Source organism: Diabrotica undecimpunctata, chromosome 7 (genome assembly GCF_040954645.1).
Source record: "Diabrotica undecimpunctata isolate CICGRU chromosome 7, icDiaUnde3, whole genome shotgun sequence".
Lineage (NCBI taxonomy): Eukaryota > Metazoa > Arthropoda > Insecta > Coleoptera > Chrysomelidae > Diabrotica > Diabrotica undecimpunctata.
The window spans coordinates 66,067,535-66,086,795 of record NC_092809.1 but is presented as its reverse complement, the minus strand read 5'-3'; the positions used below and the strand labels follow the sequence as shown (position 1 = coordinate 66,086,795).

At 35.3% G+C, this 19,261-nt stretch overlaps 1 protein-coding gene across 1 annotated transcript in view; it reads right to left on the bottom strand.

Moving 5' to 3' along the window:
• The window catches only part of LOC140446808 (microfibril-associated glycoprotein 4-like), a 33,069-nt gene extending 15,083 nt beyond the window's left edge, over positions 1–17,986 (bottom strand). Inside the window, exons 1-3 of the mRNA XM_072539400.1 lie at positions 17,856–17,986; positions 13,130–13,265; positions 2,406–2,627 (exon numbers count right to left, since the gene is read on the bottom strand). Of these exons, the coding sequence (XP_072395501.1) occupies positions 2,406–2,627; positions 13,130–13,265; positions 17,856–17,924 (427 nt within the window). The 5' untranslated portion in view covers positions 17,925–17,986. The remainder of the gene's footprint in view (positions 1–2,405; positions 2,628–13,129; positions 13,266–17,855) is intronic.
• Between the last annotated feature and the right edge of the window lie 1,275 nt (positions 17,987–19,261).

The following is a 19,261-nucleotide window of genomic DNA, read 5'->3' as shown; positions in this document are numbered from 1 at the left end:
TCCAAGAATGAAGACTGTTGTGGCTCCGCTGTGTCCACACTGACGACGACAATAAGCTCTGTGCGATTGCCTAAAAGTTGTAGTATCTATACCGCAGAATTATATGGAATACTCCAAGCATTAAAGACTTCAATCCGTCCTACTTCAAATGAAAGCATAAAAATCGCCATTTGCACTGATTCTCTTTCCTCGATTTATTCAATAAGATGCACACTAGGAAATCCACACTATCTGTAACCAACTATATTCTGCTAACATAAAAGTCATAATGATCTGGACTCCATGTCATGTTGGTATATTGGGAAACGAAAAAGCAGACCAAGCCGCTAAAGCAGCATGTTCTTCTGACATAGCCTTCCAAGAGGTCCAAATCCATACGGATCTTAAAATATTGGTAAAACAAAAAATCCTCAGCTCATGGGCGGACCTGTGGAGTAAAACAAAAACTAAGCTGCATGAAGTTCAGCCCAGCTTATCTCGCGTCAATATCTCCTCTATGAACAGGAAAGAAAAATCAGTTATTCACCGACTACGAATAGGGCATACACGTCTCACACATGGATACCTTATGGCATCAGAAAACCCTCCAGTATGCCACTACTGAAATAACGTCCTGACCATCAAACACGTGATAGTGGACTGCTGCCAGTATGACTCTTCCAGAAACAAGCACAACCTAAAAGGAAATCTAAAAGACATTCTCAGTGTTCCAAACCGTTTTGACAGTGTTCTTAGATTTTTAAAAGAAACAAGTTTATTTCAGCTAATATAAACAGTGCATAGTGATAAGCTTTATTGTTCTAAACTTTCTATAAAAAAAAATGTTCATATTAAATTCTTGTACCTATACCTATATAAAATATGTTGTAAACTACTGTACCCGTGTCAATGACCATAAGCTGTCGAGACACGTTAATTTTAAATAAAAAAAAAAAAAAATTCTTGAGCAATGTACTTTGGTAAGACTATGTTAAATAGTGTTGAAAATATCTATTAACTTATAGCCGACAGCGGTTGGTCGTCGGAACGTTAGAAAAGTCTAACTTCGCAAGTGTTAGCGTGTGTTGATTTTTTAAAAGATCACTTAAGAAAAGTTGTAATCTTATCATAAAAGGTAAGATTTTTAGTTAAATATGGATTGTTGAACATACTGTATTATAAGCGCTGAGTATTTTTATGCCCTTTTTGGTTTATTGCAGGTAAATATGGACAAGAAAATGAAGAACCCGTCAATAAAATAGTATGAAGGGGTAGATAGCGATGTGGCACCACTAATTGCTGATCAAGACTTAATAGTTGTTTGATCTCAACACAATATCCACGATACAGATCCTGAGCAGACCGCACAAGATCTACTCAGTGATCCAGATGAGACCATGGAAGGAAGTGGTCAAGATTATGATTTTTCAAGATTTTGTGGCAAATATAAAATACCATGGTTAAAACATAAGCCACACATTTTAAAAAGTAAGACCAAAGCCTGTAATATATTTACCTAGGCAATATATATATATATATATATATATATATATATATATATATATATATATATATATATATATATATATATATATATATTAACTGGGTTAAGAGCAACAGCAAAAGGTGCCAAAATCATAGTAGAATGCTGTAAATTGTATTTTGTATTTGGAAAGAGAGGCCCTGGACGTAGACGTAAATCCTGGCTGGCCACTCGTAGGAAGTGGACTGGTCTAACGTTAACTGAACTATTTCGAGCTGCTGCGAATAGAATAAGATGGGCCAATGTAGTCGCCCACATCTCTATAATATAGGCACATTTAGAAGAAGAAGATTTTTTTGAGTTTTTTTTAATAAAATGTTAGTTTATCGTTTTTTGTGACCAATAATAAGAGCCAATAAACCAAAGTACTGATAACTCATTTATTTGACCTATATCAATATTTTAGATAAAATCTAATGGCGTAATATTTTGAGGTTTGAGTTATAGAAGGTTAAAGAATAAAGAAAATATAGCATTTATTGTGTCAGAATATTTAATGACGATAAAAAAAAAGAAATAAATGACAATAAAAAACAAAAAGCAATCAAAGTTACACGTTTCTCGTTTCGAAACGTAATTCTTTAAAATATGTATTTTAAAAGTTTAAACATCTATCATTTTAAGCATTTTTAGTAAACATTTTTACTTTATAAACATTGTGCTTATATTTTTTATTTTAATAAACTAGTTAAACTCTTTTCGGCTAAAGTACAATGTCAGGCAGTTCCGATTAGTTAAGGGACATTAAGAACTTAAATCCAGTAATAGACGAGAACACGTAAATATAAAAATTAACTAAATAATTTCGACGTAAATTTAATTAGCGATTACATCATAGTTTTTGCGTTATTGCTCTGATAGATGTTATATATAGCTAACTTACCGCTCTCTAGTATTTCTCTACAACTCCTTGGATATGAATTGGAGTTATCTTCGTGGCCTTTAAACGGATTAAAGCGGCAGAATGGTAACTGACTTCTTCCAACTAAAGATCCACAAGTCTTAAAAATACTTTCTATTCCTTCCTCAAAAGAATGTTTATTATTTAATCTTTCAATTCCAAAAGACAGTTTTAGAGGAACTTGTACATATTCTTCGTTTTTTCCTAAAATATCACAAAGTTCTAAATATTTACTAAATAATAAATTTAAAAGTATTAAATTTATTAAATATGACATATTTATTTGCATTAGAATATTTATATTTAGTGTTTAAAAAACGAATAAAAATAATAGTTTAAACTTGTAACAATATAACTACCTTCGAAAATTATTGAGAACCAATGTAGAACAATAGTACTCATACCTTTCTTTGGGAGCCAATAGTTGGGCATCGTTTAGCCCAGTCTCTCAGGTGTGAAAACGTCTTCTCTTAGAAGTAATGTAAAAAAGAAGTTTGGCTTTGAGAAATAAACCAAAATATTAAATAATCATATTTATTGCAAAAATAAAAGTGAAACTGGAACAAACCATGAAGTGGAAATATCCAGGAGTGGCTAGTATACCTGTTGAATACAAAGTACGTGGTGTTCGTGTGTATTGAGGTATAAAAAATGCTTATTAAAAGCTTAAAATTTTTATTTTAAAGAAGATCTTTTCGGAATTAAATCATTCCATTATCAGTTTACTAAACTTTTTATGTATCTTTTTATGTAAGTAGTAAAAAACCAACGTGTTCTTTCTATATATTTAAATTTTGACTTACTTGTTTTTTAATATTGCTATTTTTACTCTCTCTTTTAGTAAACTGATGATGGAATGATATAATTCAGAAAAGTTATTAAAAATTATATTTCATAAAATTTTAAGCTTTTAATAAGCATTTTTTATACCTCAATACACACGAACACCACGTGCTTTATATTTATTGCACATAAATAAATATAAAATTGAAATTCTATTATTAAATTAAAATTCAAACAAAGCAAACCGTCAAAGCGCCATCAGGTTTTTAAAAGTAGATATAAATAAAATTATTTTAACCCAAAAAAATAAGAAAAAAACCATTCGTAAAAAATATATCCTACAGGTATACTATCTAAAAAGACAACGAAGAAACATAGATCCATATAATCTGGTAAATAAAATTGTATTCGATGAAGTTTTCTATAATCTCTTTTATTCAGTGGAGGTCGTCGTTGGTGCCAAAGTTTTTCCTAAATCTGCTTATTCCCTCATAGGTTGGTAAAAATCTAATTTTGTTACCAGTGTATTTGTTATTTTTTTTGTGAAAAGCTTGTAAAGGGTGTTAATAGGCTTATTGATCGATAATTCTTGAGGTCTGTTGGATCTCTCTTTTTGTTTACTAAAATTTAACATCGTCGCTACGATTGTTTAATGTTATTTCCAACAATAATTTAGAGTAGATATTAAATATTATCGGTGTCATAGCACATCGCTATCTGACGCCACCCTTAACAGGAACTTTAGCTGAAATCTCCTAATCCACCTTATGCAAGAGGTCTGATTGTAGTAGGTAGATTAATATAGTAGTCTGATTGAACGTGACTTAAAAAAAAGTTGAAACATAACTAACATACTAACTATATATATATATATATATATATATATATATATATATATATATATATATATATATATATATATTACAAATGGGCGAGGTTCCTACAGCCCTCTACCGCTTCTCGCATTTCGACCGCCATCGTTTTCTGTCCATCCATTCTTCTTCTTTGATAGCTCTATCTCTCCTTATGTGCAGTATATTTTCTTCCCAGGCAACTGAAGGCATTTCCATTGTCTTCTTTGTTGTGGTATGTAATTTAAAGCTTTCTTTGGCCATTTATCTTCATTCACTTGCTTCACGTGACCATACCACACTAGTTGTCCTGTTTCAATTCTGTCTAAACGGGAACATACAGTATTTATTCTCCTTCTAATATCTTTATTCTAGATATGATCTCTTTAGGATACACCACATGCTCACCTTAGAAAATCCATCATCATCTCCTATTTTAAGATACTCTCTCTTTGACATATTCATATTAAGGTCCCATTTTTTATATTTTTTCTTTATTTTTCCATACATGTAGTCCATGTCTTCCTCATCCTTCGCTACGACTACCTTATCATTTGCGAAAAATTAAATTGTTAGACATTTGCCACCGCCTGTATCTATTCCTATTTCGGATATTTGTTTCCTCCACTGCTTTAGCGATGATTAAATATATATTTTAAATAAGGTCGAAGAGAGACAACATTCTTCAATTCAGATATAAAGTTTCCTTCTTTAACGACACTTCTTGAATTTTTGTATATATTTGTGATAACATCCACATACTTTCTACTGAGACCTACTTTCGTCAATGTGTGAAACAGTTTTAAAGGAACAGTATCGTCTTCTCTAAATCTACAAGTAATAGGTGGGTAGATAGATTTCTTGCCTATTGTTTTTCGATTACTTGCTGCAGAACGAATATACCATCAGTGCAGTATACACATCTTCGATCCCACATCTCATTATTTTACTTTTCACTACTTCTCTTTTTTACATCTCGATTTAATTTTTTATATATCTTATATTTTTCCTTCTTTACCGTTGACATCCATTTCTGATAAGCAATTTTTTTCTTGTTTATTAACGTTTGCATATTCTCCAACCACCATTCTTGATTTTCTGTTTCATGTTTGTCTTTATACCCCAAAGCTTCACTTGTAGCCTCATGAATACATTTTTTAAGTTGCTGGTATAATTCTTTTGCTGATATATTTTTTCGATCCACATTTTGTAATTTTGTGGCCAATCGTAATTTGTAAAGAAATTTCGTTGAATTTTCTTTTAAGCTACCTAGGTTATATTTAGGGTATGTTACTTTTTGTCCCTTTTCTTTATTCTGTACCTAAGTGTTATTGTTTTTAGGATAATTAACTATCACGTTGGCCATAAGTAAACGATGGTCGAATCCACATTCTGATCCACGATTATCAAGCGCAGATTCCTAGTAGGTGGTATCCATGTACATTTGTGGATGTCTCTATGTTGAAAAAATCCATTTCTAATTTTAAGAGACATTGTTTGACAAAAATCTCTAAGACGCATTTCGTTGTCATTACTTATTTGTTCCCGTATCTTTCTACGACTCTGTTATTTTCTTCTCTCCCTACTCTGCCGTTTAAATCTCCTAGTACAAAGATGTCACAGTTTTCTTTAACTTCAGAGAATATTTTATTCATCTTGTTGTAGAAATCGTCTTTATTTTTTGAATCTGCATCTTCATTTGGGGCATACACTTCGACAATTACGATGTTGTGCCCATTGTTTTGTATTTCACGATTTAATATTATTTTTAAGATTTTTTTGAATGGCAACAAAGACTTCTCTGTTAGCTCTGTTATCTTTACTCACTTTACTCACTGAACTGTAGATATGTATATATTCTCCTATCTCTTCATTTCCTTTTCCCTTTTTTCTTGGTCTTGGTGAGAATACATATATCTATTTTTCTTTCAAAACCTTAAATGCGTGAATAGCAATATTTTATTTGCACGTTTGTTTCAGCTAAAAAACATCCGAAGTTGATACTGGGATCAACTACCAAGCATGTCGACAGAAATCGAACTAGAGAGCCAAGTAAACACATTAAAAATGTTCGAAAACAAAAAAGAAACTGTGGAGAACAATATGTTGCTACATTTAAAAGTTGATAAAGGCGAAAGAGCTTCATAACAGGGAGTATCCATGCCAGGGCAAATGCAGTCAAAAAATTTCTTAGGAAGAAAGGAAAGCTATGTTTACAAATTTCTGGAACATGGCTAATTGTTCAGCACAAAATGCTTTTCTATGTGATATTGTTAAATTGTCTAAACCTGCCACTTACAAGTTTTTAGATCCACAACTCAATGTACGTACAATGTATAACTTGTATGAAGAGAAATGTGTAGCAGCAACGCTCTTCTTGTGTTAGAAAGTGTATACAGACAAATTTTCCATCGCGACTTTAATCTTCACTTTCACGTACCATTACGAGATACGTGTGTAAAGCGTGACAAACAAAAATCAGGTGAGCCAGGAAATAGACAAAAATATAAAGAAAGTGCTTCAACCACAACATAAACGGCATTTAAGGCCTGGTGAAAAGGCTAGAAAGGTTTTGAAAGAAGCTAAAATTACAAACATGCGTGAAAAAGGGAGAGTGCATGGATTCACGTTTGGTTTGGAAAAAGACTTACCGTTTCCAACTTTGACCTGCTCCGTAGCCTACTATAAAAGAAACGTGTATGTGTATAATTTGGGTATTCACGAGTTTAGGGACGAAGACAAGGTGTTTCTTTATGCCTGGGATGAAACTACAGCCTCTCGATGAGCACAAAAAATAGGATCTTGTATTTGAAAACATGTTCTAGAACACGCAAAGGACGCAAGATACATCACTGCATTTAGTGATGCATGTGGGGGACAGAATAGAAACTTTAAACAGTGTTTGTTTTGGTTGAAACTGAGTGCAGATTCCGATAATTTAGAAATAGTAGACCGACCATAAATTTAAGGTATCCGGACATTCCTTTCTCCCGAATGATCGCGATTTTGGCGTTATCGTACAATACGCAAAGAATAGAGTGAAGCATGTTCCTGACGACTGGTATATAGTGTTTAAGAAGTGTCGCACAAAGAAACCGTATTTTGTTTGCAAGATGGACAGAAATAATTTTGTATCCTCACAAAACCTAGAAGCAGCTGTTACCAGACAAAAGAAAAATGTAGATAACGCGCCAGTGTCATGGCTGAAAATCCAATGGCTACAATTTTGAAAAAGTTACCCCCATAAAATATTTTATAAAGAAACACTTGATGAGGAGTTTCCTTTTGATGCCATAAACTTGCAACCTGTACGAAAAGGACGTATTGCCAATTTTCAAAATATTGAATTTTCAAAACTTTATGAAGCTCCAATACCAGTTACTACTAAGAAAAAGAAGGATATGGAAGATCTTTTGGCATTTATACCGCCCATTCATCAAGACTTTTAGACGACGATATTCTTTATGAATAAGAATTTAATCTTGTATATCATACATAGAAATACACCATCGTTTGTAATTCTATTTTTTTTTTGCTTTACTCCACAACATTAAACGTATTGAAAACCAGAGTGGTCTAAGTCAAACTATTAATAAACTATTTCCAAGAAAGAAATGGTCATTAAAATAAGACCTAAGTCGGCGGAGGAACTCTGGCACGCACTTGAGCGTGTCAGGGATGAGGCCTCGCCGGAGGACTCCGTGGCATTACACCACGTGAGCTACATACCAGTAGTGGAACTTCGCAAAATGGCGGAGATTATCTTTGCACAGACCCGAGGCACGACTGTTCAGATATTTACGACGGCCACGCGACGAGAACGACCAACGTACGGTTTTATCGTCTCTAAGAGTGACTCTACCTACTCCCAACTGTTGGAGGGAGTCGAGAAAGCCGTCGGGAACTCAGAGGCTAAAGAGTCTATCCGTAGCATGCGCAGCACTTGCGACGGAAAGCTACTTATCACAATAGATAAAGATCAGGGAGCTGCCACGAAAATCAGAGAGGCCATCACGAAAACTGAGAATGGGCTTACCGCGAAACTGGTAGGAAATGAAAGAAACGTGATTATACATGTTAGAGGTATGACCGCTAATGTTGAGGAAGAACACATTAAGACGGCCATTCAGCGTGAGATCGGTAGATGGGAGCCGAGCTTCTCTGTAAAGCAAATTAGGCCAATGAGAAATTATACTAAGGCTGCAACTGTCATCCTCACGGCGCAAGCGGCTAAGAAGATTTTAGATCTGGGATATTTAAAGGTGGGTCTGGTAAGATGTGAAGTGGAAAGAAGGTACGTCGTCAAAAGGTGTCAGAGATGCTGGTCGTATCAGCATGAAGCGACCAGATGTACCGGCCCGGACCGTAGCGGTATGTGCCACAGATGCGGAAAGGGAGGACATACCTTTGAGCAATGCAAAGAGGAGGAGCACTGTGTGGTCTGCAATGAAAAGCACCGCATTGGAAGCGGGAAATGTGGATCCTTTAGGAAGGCTCTGTAGAGGGCGAAGCTCGGTTCCCAGAATAGGGATACGGAGGCCCCCTTATTACAGGCGCAGCATACTGCGCCGTATCGTTCAGGAAGAACCATCCACCTCTGGAGAGGAGCGGGGAAAAATGGACGATGATGTATTTAACGGCGCTGCTTTCTCCTCGTTAATGGAGGAATTTAACTCATTATGTGAGGACACGGCGGAAGAACTCACACGTGTTAAGGTATCTTCGCGCTCGCGTTCGAACTCCCTCCCTCCTCCCCCCTCGGATAGGGACTCAATTGCCCCTACCTCTCCAACCCCTCAGGCGAGCGCGGTCATTGACCGGTGCGGATAGGTTGAAGAAACCCCCCTCATCAAGTGACCTAAACGGCTAGTGGTATAGACTCCAAAATGGCTTCGAACAGGTTGAAGACACTTAAGATCCTGCAAGTGAACATCGGTAGGGCCAAGGTGGCACACGACCTAATTTACGCTAAAGCCTTAGCAATAAATGCAGATCTTATAATAGTCCCCGAACCAAATGTGAATATCGTTAAGAAATTTGGTTGGATTACCGATACACGGTCAGATGTTGCCATCTACTTATTGAACAAACGTGTGCAAATCAGGAAGATAACGAAGAAAGAAGGTTTCGTTAAGGTAAACATGAACGACGTATCAATAATAGCCTGTTATATCTCACCTAACATTAACATTACACTATACCGAGAGAAGGTAGACAATATCATTGAGGCGTCACCTACAGAGAAACACTTTATAATCGTTGGTGATATAAACGCCAAATCCATTCTTTGGGGGTCCCCACGGAATGACAATAAAGGGGAAATATGGAATGAATGGATTTCTACGGCTGATTTAGTAGTGTTGAATAATGGTAAACATACTTTTGAAAGAGGAGTATCACGGAGTCATATAGACGTTACCCTAGCATCAAATCATTACGCCAACAAAATAAACAACTGGGATGTATTAGAGGATAATATTTTCACGTTCCACAAATACATCACCTTCGAGATTGGCACTAAGGTCACACCAGGAAATGGCCGAAGGACACTCGTTTTCAATAAAGTAAGATTTACTGAAAATGTAAGAAACTTACAAGAAGAAGCTACTGATTTTCCCACCTTTAGAAACGCGATTATTAGAGCACAGAGACTAAGCAGTAAGAGTAAATATGTCACATATACCGTACCGTACTGGTGGAACGACGAAATACAACTAAAACGGGCAGAATGCCTGAGAATCAGGCGGATCGCACAAAGAGAGAGGACTCAGCAGACCAAGGAGGAATACAAAAGCGCCAAACAAGAATTAAACAAAATGATAAAAAGAGCCAAGCGTACCTGTTGGAAGAACCTGTGCGAGACGCTGGAAAACGATGTATGGGGCCAAGCGTACAAAATAGCCACAAAAACGCTGAGATCCGAGATCTCAGCTCCGGAGATCCGGAAATTGTGTGTACCCTCTTTCCCACAAAACAGATTACACCTTTCATACAGAATGAACAGATCTGTCCGGCAGGCATTAGTACCGCAGAATTCACCAGAGCGGCAGAGTCCATTAAGATAGGTAAATCCCCTGGACCAGATCGTGTGCCACCAGAGGCGATCAAATTAATCACAATGCTAAAACCAGAAACGGTAATACGCATCTTTAATCAGCTGCTTGTGAGACAAGAGTTTCCCGAAGACCTCAAACGTGCGAGACTGACACTCATACCGAAACCCGGCAAAGATCCGGACGAAGCCAACTCTTATCGGCCGATTTGTCTCTTAGACTGCATGGGGAAACTATACAAAAACATTATTAAAAATCGCCTTGAAGAGGAGTTGAGTGAAAAAGGCATCATCTCGACTAGACAGTACGGATTTAGGAAATCAAGGTCGGCGATAGATGCGGTCAAACACATTACAGACACCGTAAAAAAACACAAGAAGAAGATGGGCTGTTCTAACAATGTTTGATGTGAAGAACGCGTTTAATTCCGCAAACTGGGCTCACATCATTAATAGACTAGAGATCGCCGAGGTGTCGGCATACCTGGTAAATATCATAAAAAGATATCTAAGTGATAGATACCTAATTGTGGCAAAAAATGTAGAAATCAGTCTGACAGCCGGTGTACCGCAAGGATCCGTACTAGGTCCAACGTTATGGAATGTGTTATATAATGGGGTACTAGACATAGACTACGGTAGAAATAGCATGGCAATAGCCTATGCTGACGATTTAGCCATTTTAACAACGGGTGACAATTATTTGGAAGTCGTCGATGCAGTAAACAACTGCTTTGATAAAGTAAATAGGTGGATGATGAATAATGACTTAGAATTGTCGGGTGAAAAGACCGAACCGGTCATCCTTAAAGCCCCGAGAGACGGACCGGAATTGATCTTCCGGATAGGTAGCAATGAGCTTAAAGGAACCAACTGTGCTAAATATTTAGGTATAGATTTGGACAGAGGCTTGCGTTTCTCAAGCCATCTCTCAAGAGTGACCAAGAAGGCGGAAGCACAGACAGCAGCCATCCAGCGAATAATACCAAACTTAGGAGGGCCAAGCAGCAATAAAAGAAGACTTTACCTACATATTGTGCAGTCGACCCTCCTATATGGAACCCCCGTCTGGATCGATGTCCTTAGATATAAAAAGTATAAAGATTTGTTAACAAGAGCACAGAGAAAACCTCTTCTTAAGGTCACGAGTGCGTACAGAACCACGTCCACGGTGGCCCTACAGACAATCGCGGGTACACTCCCCATTCACCTTCTGGTCAGAGAGCGGCAGTTGCTCTATGAAAACCAAAACGGCCACATCCCACAGACTAGAGCTACCATAAGGGAACAAATGCTTACAGAATGGCAAACGGAATGGGAGGCACAGACGACGAAAGCTCAATGGACCAAAACGCTCATCCCTGATGTGGTGGCGTGGTACCAATGTAAGTTTAAACGAGTGAATTACTACTTTACACAGTTTTTGACTGGACATGGATCTTTCAGGTCTTACACACATACTATCAAAAAATCCAACGATGATAGGTGCTCAACATGCGACGTAAAGGATGACGCGGAGCATTGCATTTTCCAATGTAATGTCTTTGCACCCGAACAAAATAGGCTGCTGAACAGGCTAGGAGCGATAACGCCCAATAACATAATGCAGATCGCGATGCTTAATAAACAGAATTTTGAGTACATAATAGACCACATCACAAAGATAATGAAAAGAAAGACCATAATAGAAAGAGCTGAACAAGCAAGATGAGGGAGGTGTCTTCCCGCACCTTACACTTTATCGGCACGTGCTGCGCAATCTTCGAAAATCGCCGCGTAACATAATAACGTAAGTACGTGATAACGCATAAACTGGGCTATGTATTGATAATAAAGGTTCTAAAAAAAGTGATGGCCCTACTAGCCATTAAGCACGTACCCTACTATATTTTCTTTTTTCCTTTTCTCTCTCTCTCTCTCTCTCATTAGTCTGTGTACACCATCACTACTCCCGGTTAACAACGACAAGTATTATATTACATCTTCCTCGCCTGTAAGGAAACCGAACCTTCCCTATCTGCTACCCGTTATCAGGATAGCAGCATAGGTAAATTGTACGATAATCTTGGCATAGTCCTGCACATTCCGTACAGACAGCGCAGGATACTCCCATGTTTCGTTCTCTAAGGAACTCGTCCGGGGGTATTCTGGGTCGAAGAAGGGGTGGTTTTAGTTGGTAGGCGACCGGCCAGGGGGGCATGCGGGGCACGAGGCCCTACACTGGGTAGCGTGCGTTAGCATGTGTCCCTTCTGGATCGAGTCCAACAGTACTAGGGACACCTTCCCTAGTCCGTTTAGAATGTTTCCACCTCAGTCCAAAAAAAAAAAAAGTCAAACTATTAAAACAATTTATAAATTTCGAATGCTGACTCATTGTTCCGCTGGAATTGTTTAAGTTTAAGCTTTTTTTTATTAAAAACCATCCTGATCATAGTCAGTCTCTATGTTCCTATTTAAAGCCAACATGTTAACTTTAAGTCATCGTTTCCAGAATACCAGCATTTCTGACTTAGACCACTCTGGTTTTCAACGGCTCATATAAACGATAAGTTTCGGCTTGTAAAAAGACAATTAATATAGACGTACAATGCTAGTAAGAGAAAGGTTAAGGAAATTGAGACGGGAAAGACGTTGTTGACCTATATATCTTTAATTTCTTTATAGTTTCTTTATCAAAGTTGTCACCTTGTGTCAAGTAAGTAAGTATGGAATAATTTCGATCAGAATAAAGAAACTACGAATATAAATAAAGACTGTGAAGAAATTATTTGAATACAATTTTCTAGAATTAGTATAGGCTAATAATATATGGAGATATTTGGTTTGAATCTATACCAAAATTGGATGTAATCTTTTAAATTTTTCGTCTAAAATTAAGTTTATTACATACATACATTATAGAAGTAACTGAACAATGTTTCTCCCATGTATATATGAAAAAAAGATTTTTATTTGATATAAATAAATAAATTTATTTATTTATTTAAAATAATTTAAAAACTTTGTTTTCTATACAATACCTATACTATTTTCCTCAGCTTGCGATTGAAGAAGTCTGCTTAAATCATTCTTCCAATAATCAGATTTGCTTTCGATTTTTACATCAAGCAATTTTGTTAACTTCATGTTTATCGGATCATTTTCAGAATTGAATGCCTAGAAATTAAATACGTACGTATCACAGAAAAGATCAAAATTCTGCTGCCAATGATTCCGATAATTATTAAATATCCTAGGTTTAACTGAAACCAAGACAAAACTTAAACGAATGGCAGACTTCAAGAGTAATGTAATAATATGGAGTGGAATATGCCGATTAACGAACGCATTTTAAAAGTTAAATTCAATACAAAAAGACTGTCATTAAATCTTGGCATTAAGCCTGCACTAGCAAAGAAGATATATCACGAATTTGGTGATATTTCTACGAAGTCGTAGGGCTCGCGATGATAATGATAAAGTATATTGAGCCATGTTATGTCCAACTCTAAGCAGTTGCAGTTGCACAGAAAGTATTTCAATGTCTTGTCTTTAGCCTAAAAAAATCTGCAAATCGCAGTTTCTGTCATTTTAATTTAATTCATGTATCACTTGAGGTGACAGTCTCCTGTTAAAGACCTACGATAATTTGCAGATTATTCCTATTTATATCTAGCAAATCTTTGGATCTTTTCTTTGAAGGTATAAAAGCCTTCAAATATTCAAGACGAATTTCTTCGTACCAGTGGTTACGTTTTATCCGTTGCTCATAACAAAGGCTATTGACTATGTTCAAAAAATAGGGCAAAAAGGAACTGCAACGTTATAGAAATTTTATTATTTCATATGGTAAATGGACTGCCAAATATGAAAAATCACTGAGTGATACCATTTAAAGGGTTGCGTTTTTTAGCAAAGCGTGAATTTGCCCTTATGCACTAGGGTGCATCTGGGTGAATTCTATGCAGTTTTAGTACATATAAATCGGGAGAAAAGTTATTTAACCCTTAACAGGCGTTGTTACATCCCACGGACTGCTGCGACTTAGGTGTGTGGATAGTACCCCATCCACTACTGGTCATTTAGATTTGCGCTTCCCAGTACCTTTAAGTTAGTCTGTTGTCAACCTTACGGTGGCGTGTAATCATTCCGTTCCTTTTAGTTTTCAAGTTACGCTGTGCTTGTGGTTCTCTGGACATCACGAGGGTGGGTATGTTACAAACTACAATTATATCGGATATTCAATAAAATAATTTTGTTTATTTTTTGTAGTCAAACATGTCAAAACACCCTGTTTCAAAACGAGTTAGATACGATGATCCTAATTTTAAAAAGACAGTAATGGAAATATTTGATTCGCTTGACTCTGATGTGGAATTGTCTGATTAGGAGGATGCTGACTATATACTCAGTGACCACGAAACCGACTCAGAGGAATCTGCTGACGAGGAACCAGTTGAAGTAGGTATAATTCAAACTTTTAAGGAATCATCTTCTGATACTGAAAATGTTGAAGACCGAAAATAACCAAAATACTTTTATGGCCAAAATAGATTCAAACGGTCGGCAACTGCACTTAACAAAAATATACGAAGACCAGCTCATAATCTCATAAAAATACCAACTTCCACTTTAGTAGCAGCAAAAGTAAAGCCTATTGTTGCCTGGAAATCTATATTTACAGCAGATATTACATAAGAGCTTATTAAGTAGACAAATAAAAAACTTGAAAATGTCAGATCTAAGTATTCAAATCCCTCAAGAACGGAACTCCGCAATGTCATAATAATTGAAGAAATGAATTGCTTTCTAGGTTTACTGATTTATACAGCTGTGTTTAAATCAAACCATGAGGATATAGCCACCTTGTTTGCAACAGACGGAACAGGACAAGATATTTTTAGACATTCTTTGTCTGCAAAAAGATTTTCCGCTTTTATCAACTATTTGAGATTCGATGATCCAGTTAATCGATAAGAACAGAAAAAAACTGACCCAGGTGCTGGAATAACGGAATTACTCGAAAGATTTAATCTAAGCTCACAAACCTCATTTTCTTTAGGGTCTAATACAATTGTTGATGAAATGCTAATAGCATTTCGTGGCAATTGCAGCTTCAAAATGTATATGCCATCAAAACAGGCTAAATATGGATTAAAATTGCAATTTCTTGCTGACGCCACAACGCGTTATATTTATAACACATAATATCTATATTGTGGTAAGGGTAGTGATAGTATTGGACTCTCTGAAGCAAAAAAAAATTTGGTATACCTACCCAAGCTGTTATTAAATTGTGCAAACTAACATTTGGCAGTAACCGTAACGTTAAAAAAAATAATGGGGAAGTTTTTAATGAATTTTTACTCTCACGTAATAAAAACGTGAGTTCTTTACTTTATGGATATACTAAATACAATTTTAGTTTAGTTTTATACAATTTTTTCACACGTGCCGACGAAAAACAAGTCATCATGCGATAGAAACAGATCCGTTTACTGAGAAAGATGAAATAAATGTATTTTATAACAACACTAAAGGTGGCGTTGATTCAATGGATCAAAAACGTACTGTTTATTCTTCGAGTCGCCAAACCCGTCGTTGGACAATGGCAATCTTTTTCCGAATTCTTGACATGAGTACAACAAATTCATTTATTATACATCAATCACACCGTGATAGAGATATTCTTACTATGATGGAATTTATGAAGATTGTTGCTAAACAGTTGATTGAACCATATGTGAGAGAATGGTTTCATAATATAAGACTACCACGTGAACTTCGAATGTTAATCGGTCGTATACTAGGGGAGAAAAATATGGCATATGATGAAACTAATGTTGGTTCATCCGACAAACTAATACGAGAAAATCGAAAAATTTGCTCCTTATTTCCACCAAAAAAGAAGAGGAAAACTTTATATCTGTGTTTTTCTTGCAAAAGACCTATTTTTTAGAGTGTTTTAAAAAATTTTGCCTAGATTTGTGTAATAAATTACGTGTGCACGTTTTTTAGTTTATTTAGTTTTTATTTCATAAGTAGCATTTTTATGTTCATTTGCCATTCAACATTTTGTTTATGTATGAATTTTGATTAATTTTTCTTATTATTATTGATTTATTTGAAGTAATGTCTGCTCGCGTTTTTTTCATGGCAACATTTTCAGAAAATATATTTTAAGAGAAATTTTGAAAACAATCTTTTGTCCTGAAAAGTTTTTGTATACAATGGTTAATTATATTTAACATAATATACTAAAAATAAAAAACTAGCTTTTCTTCTTCAATAATGCATATTTTTAATTGTTACATACGCGATCCCCGATACGTCAGAACGCCGTTTACGCACAAAATATTCACCACGCCGTTTAGGGTTAAAATTAAATTTTCTATGGTTAATTATATAAAATATCTGACGGTTGGAAAAAGTATTTGTGATTTACAGTATTACAGACTGATTTTTCAAAGTTCGCAACCATTTTTTGTCGATTTTCCCTATTTTTTCGTAAACATTCTTTCATAACTTTTTTCTACGCAGTTTTAGATATATGCATTGGTAAAATTAGTTAAAACAAAAATCAATTAACTTTAAAATGGTCTACAATAGAGGGCTCCAGAGCTAATTTTAGGTAATATACGGTTCTTTAAGGTGTTTTATTTTTAACGATTTTTAGCGAAGTTTAACGACTATTTTTTTAAATTTCTTTATAACTTAATTATTACTTATTAATTATAACTATTTTTTTTGTACATTTTAAATATGAACAAAATAAAGCAGAAAGCTTATTTTCTTTACTTTAAAATAGTCTATTGTAAAATATTCTAGAACTTACACTAATCAAGATATGGTTCGTCAAATTGTGATGCTTGCAACGATTTGTATATACTTATAAAACAGGAAAATAATATTCCAGTCGCAGTCATCAGAGGCCAAAATGCCACTGAACCTCTAAAAAGCACACAAACAACATGAATATTGCTGAGAATGTCAATTTTGAGACATCGAAAAAAAAAGCAAAAGAGTTTGCCACTCCTTCCCCTGGGCTTCTATCCAACACCGTCCCTCATAGGGAGAGGTGAAAACGGAAAACAGCGATTTACCAAAAATCTGTACACGGTAGAAAAAAATATTTCAACAAGAAAATGTGACATAATCTTGAATAAAAATGTTTATTAGCACGTTTTGTTTAGAATGAACTGTTCTTTCAGAAACAACACTTGAAGCAAACGGCCATTTTTGTGGGCAATATTGTAGGATTTAACAAACTACAATATTCATTAAAATAATTTTCGGTAATTAATTATTCGATAATTTAAAAGTTGTTCCACGATGTAAATTGTGCAATCTTTAAATGAAAATTCTATATATTTCCACTGACAAGGATAATTGGGAGGGAACATGTACATATTACCTACAATTTTTTGTACCTACAGTTAAGTTGCTCTAGAGTACATATTTATAAATTTGAACTTATTGTCGTTAAGAAAAAAGAATAAGAGATTAGATAAAGGAAAATGAAGAAAGCAAATCACACAAAACAAACATCACATCTGAAATGAAAGGTAAAATATTTAGTCGGATTTAATTCGATTAAAATAAAAAATTTAAAAGAATGAGGAAAACAATAAAATACATTGAACAACAGTTTGATAGAAAATTATTATTGAGCCCGACATGAGTATTATAGAAAATATTGGCAGAAATATTCAAAAAATGGTGAATGCGTTAAGCAGAAATAGACCTAAATAAAAACACCATGCTTACCCCAGCAAAGAACATTGCATTTTTGCTTATCGCAACACACACTAACGCAACTAACACCAAGAAAATCATTTTTATTTTTTCTAATAAAATCAAACTGATGAACTATTTATAATATTCTACAGACAGGAAAACCGTATCACAAATCACAATGTAACACTCTATCAGTTGATAACACCCACTAACAAAAAATTCTGGGTTTCTCTTATCTGGCAAAAATGCGGGAACTACAATTTACTGTTGTGTTTCTAAAATATGATTAATTTTGCGACATTATTTGTCTGGTCATTATCTGCTTTAAAAGAGTAGTCGACGGATATCCAGTGATTAAAAAATTGGTGGAACTAATGAAAAGTTAATTTTTAACGTTTTTATGAGTAATTTTTCATTTTAATTTAAAAAATAGTCGAGAAGTCTATTTCTAGTCTAAATTTGGCATCTGCTGTATTGTAAATCTGAAAACCTCTTTGTCTGCTTAAACTATTAAACTATTAAACTATTGCTCGGTTATAACTTCTTCTTTGTATGCATGTTTTCAAACGTTGCCTATCGTCATATTAACAAGCTGTTGAAATACTTTTCGGTCGGAAGCTAGATGAAACAATTCCTCAACCGTTCGACCTCTCTATTCTTCTTCTTTAAGTTCCATCTTCTATCGAAGGTTGGAAATCATCATGGCCATGCGGACTCTGTTGACTGCCGCCCTAAAAAGTTCTGCACTACTGCATTCAAACCATTCCTATAAGTTTTTAAGCCAGGATATTCTTCGTCTTCCCACATTTCGCTTTCCTCGGATTTTGCCTTGCATAATAAGTTGTAATAATGCGTATTTTTGCCCTCTCATGACATGTCCTAAGTACTCAAGTTTTCGTCTTTTGATAGTTAATATTATTTCCGCCCCATTTCCTATCATTCTAGTTACTTCCACGTTTGACATTCTTTGAATCCATGATATTCGTAGGATTCTTCTGTAACACCAAAATTCAAAGGCGGCCAACTTATTCAGATGGACTTGTTTTAGTGTCCACGCTTCCAAGCCATAAACAAGAGTAGACAACACGTAACATCGAAGCATTTTCAGGCGTAGTTCTAACCTTATATCCCTACAACAAAGAAACTTTTTAAGTTTAAAAAATGATGCACGTGCTATTTCAATGCGTGTAATAATTTCTTTGGTTTGGTCTACATCTGAGGTTATCCATGTTCCTAAGTATTTATAGTTATTAGCACTCTCAATTGCAGTATCTTCAATAGTCAATTGGATATTTGCATGTGCATATTTAGTCATGATCATGCATTTAGTTTTCTTTAAATTTATCTTCAGTCCGTACTCATGACAGCGTTCAATAAGGCGTTGCATTACGTTCTGTAAATCATTGTTGTTATCCCTCATTATTACTGTATCGTCT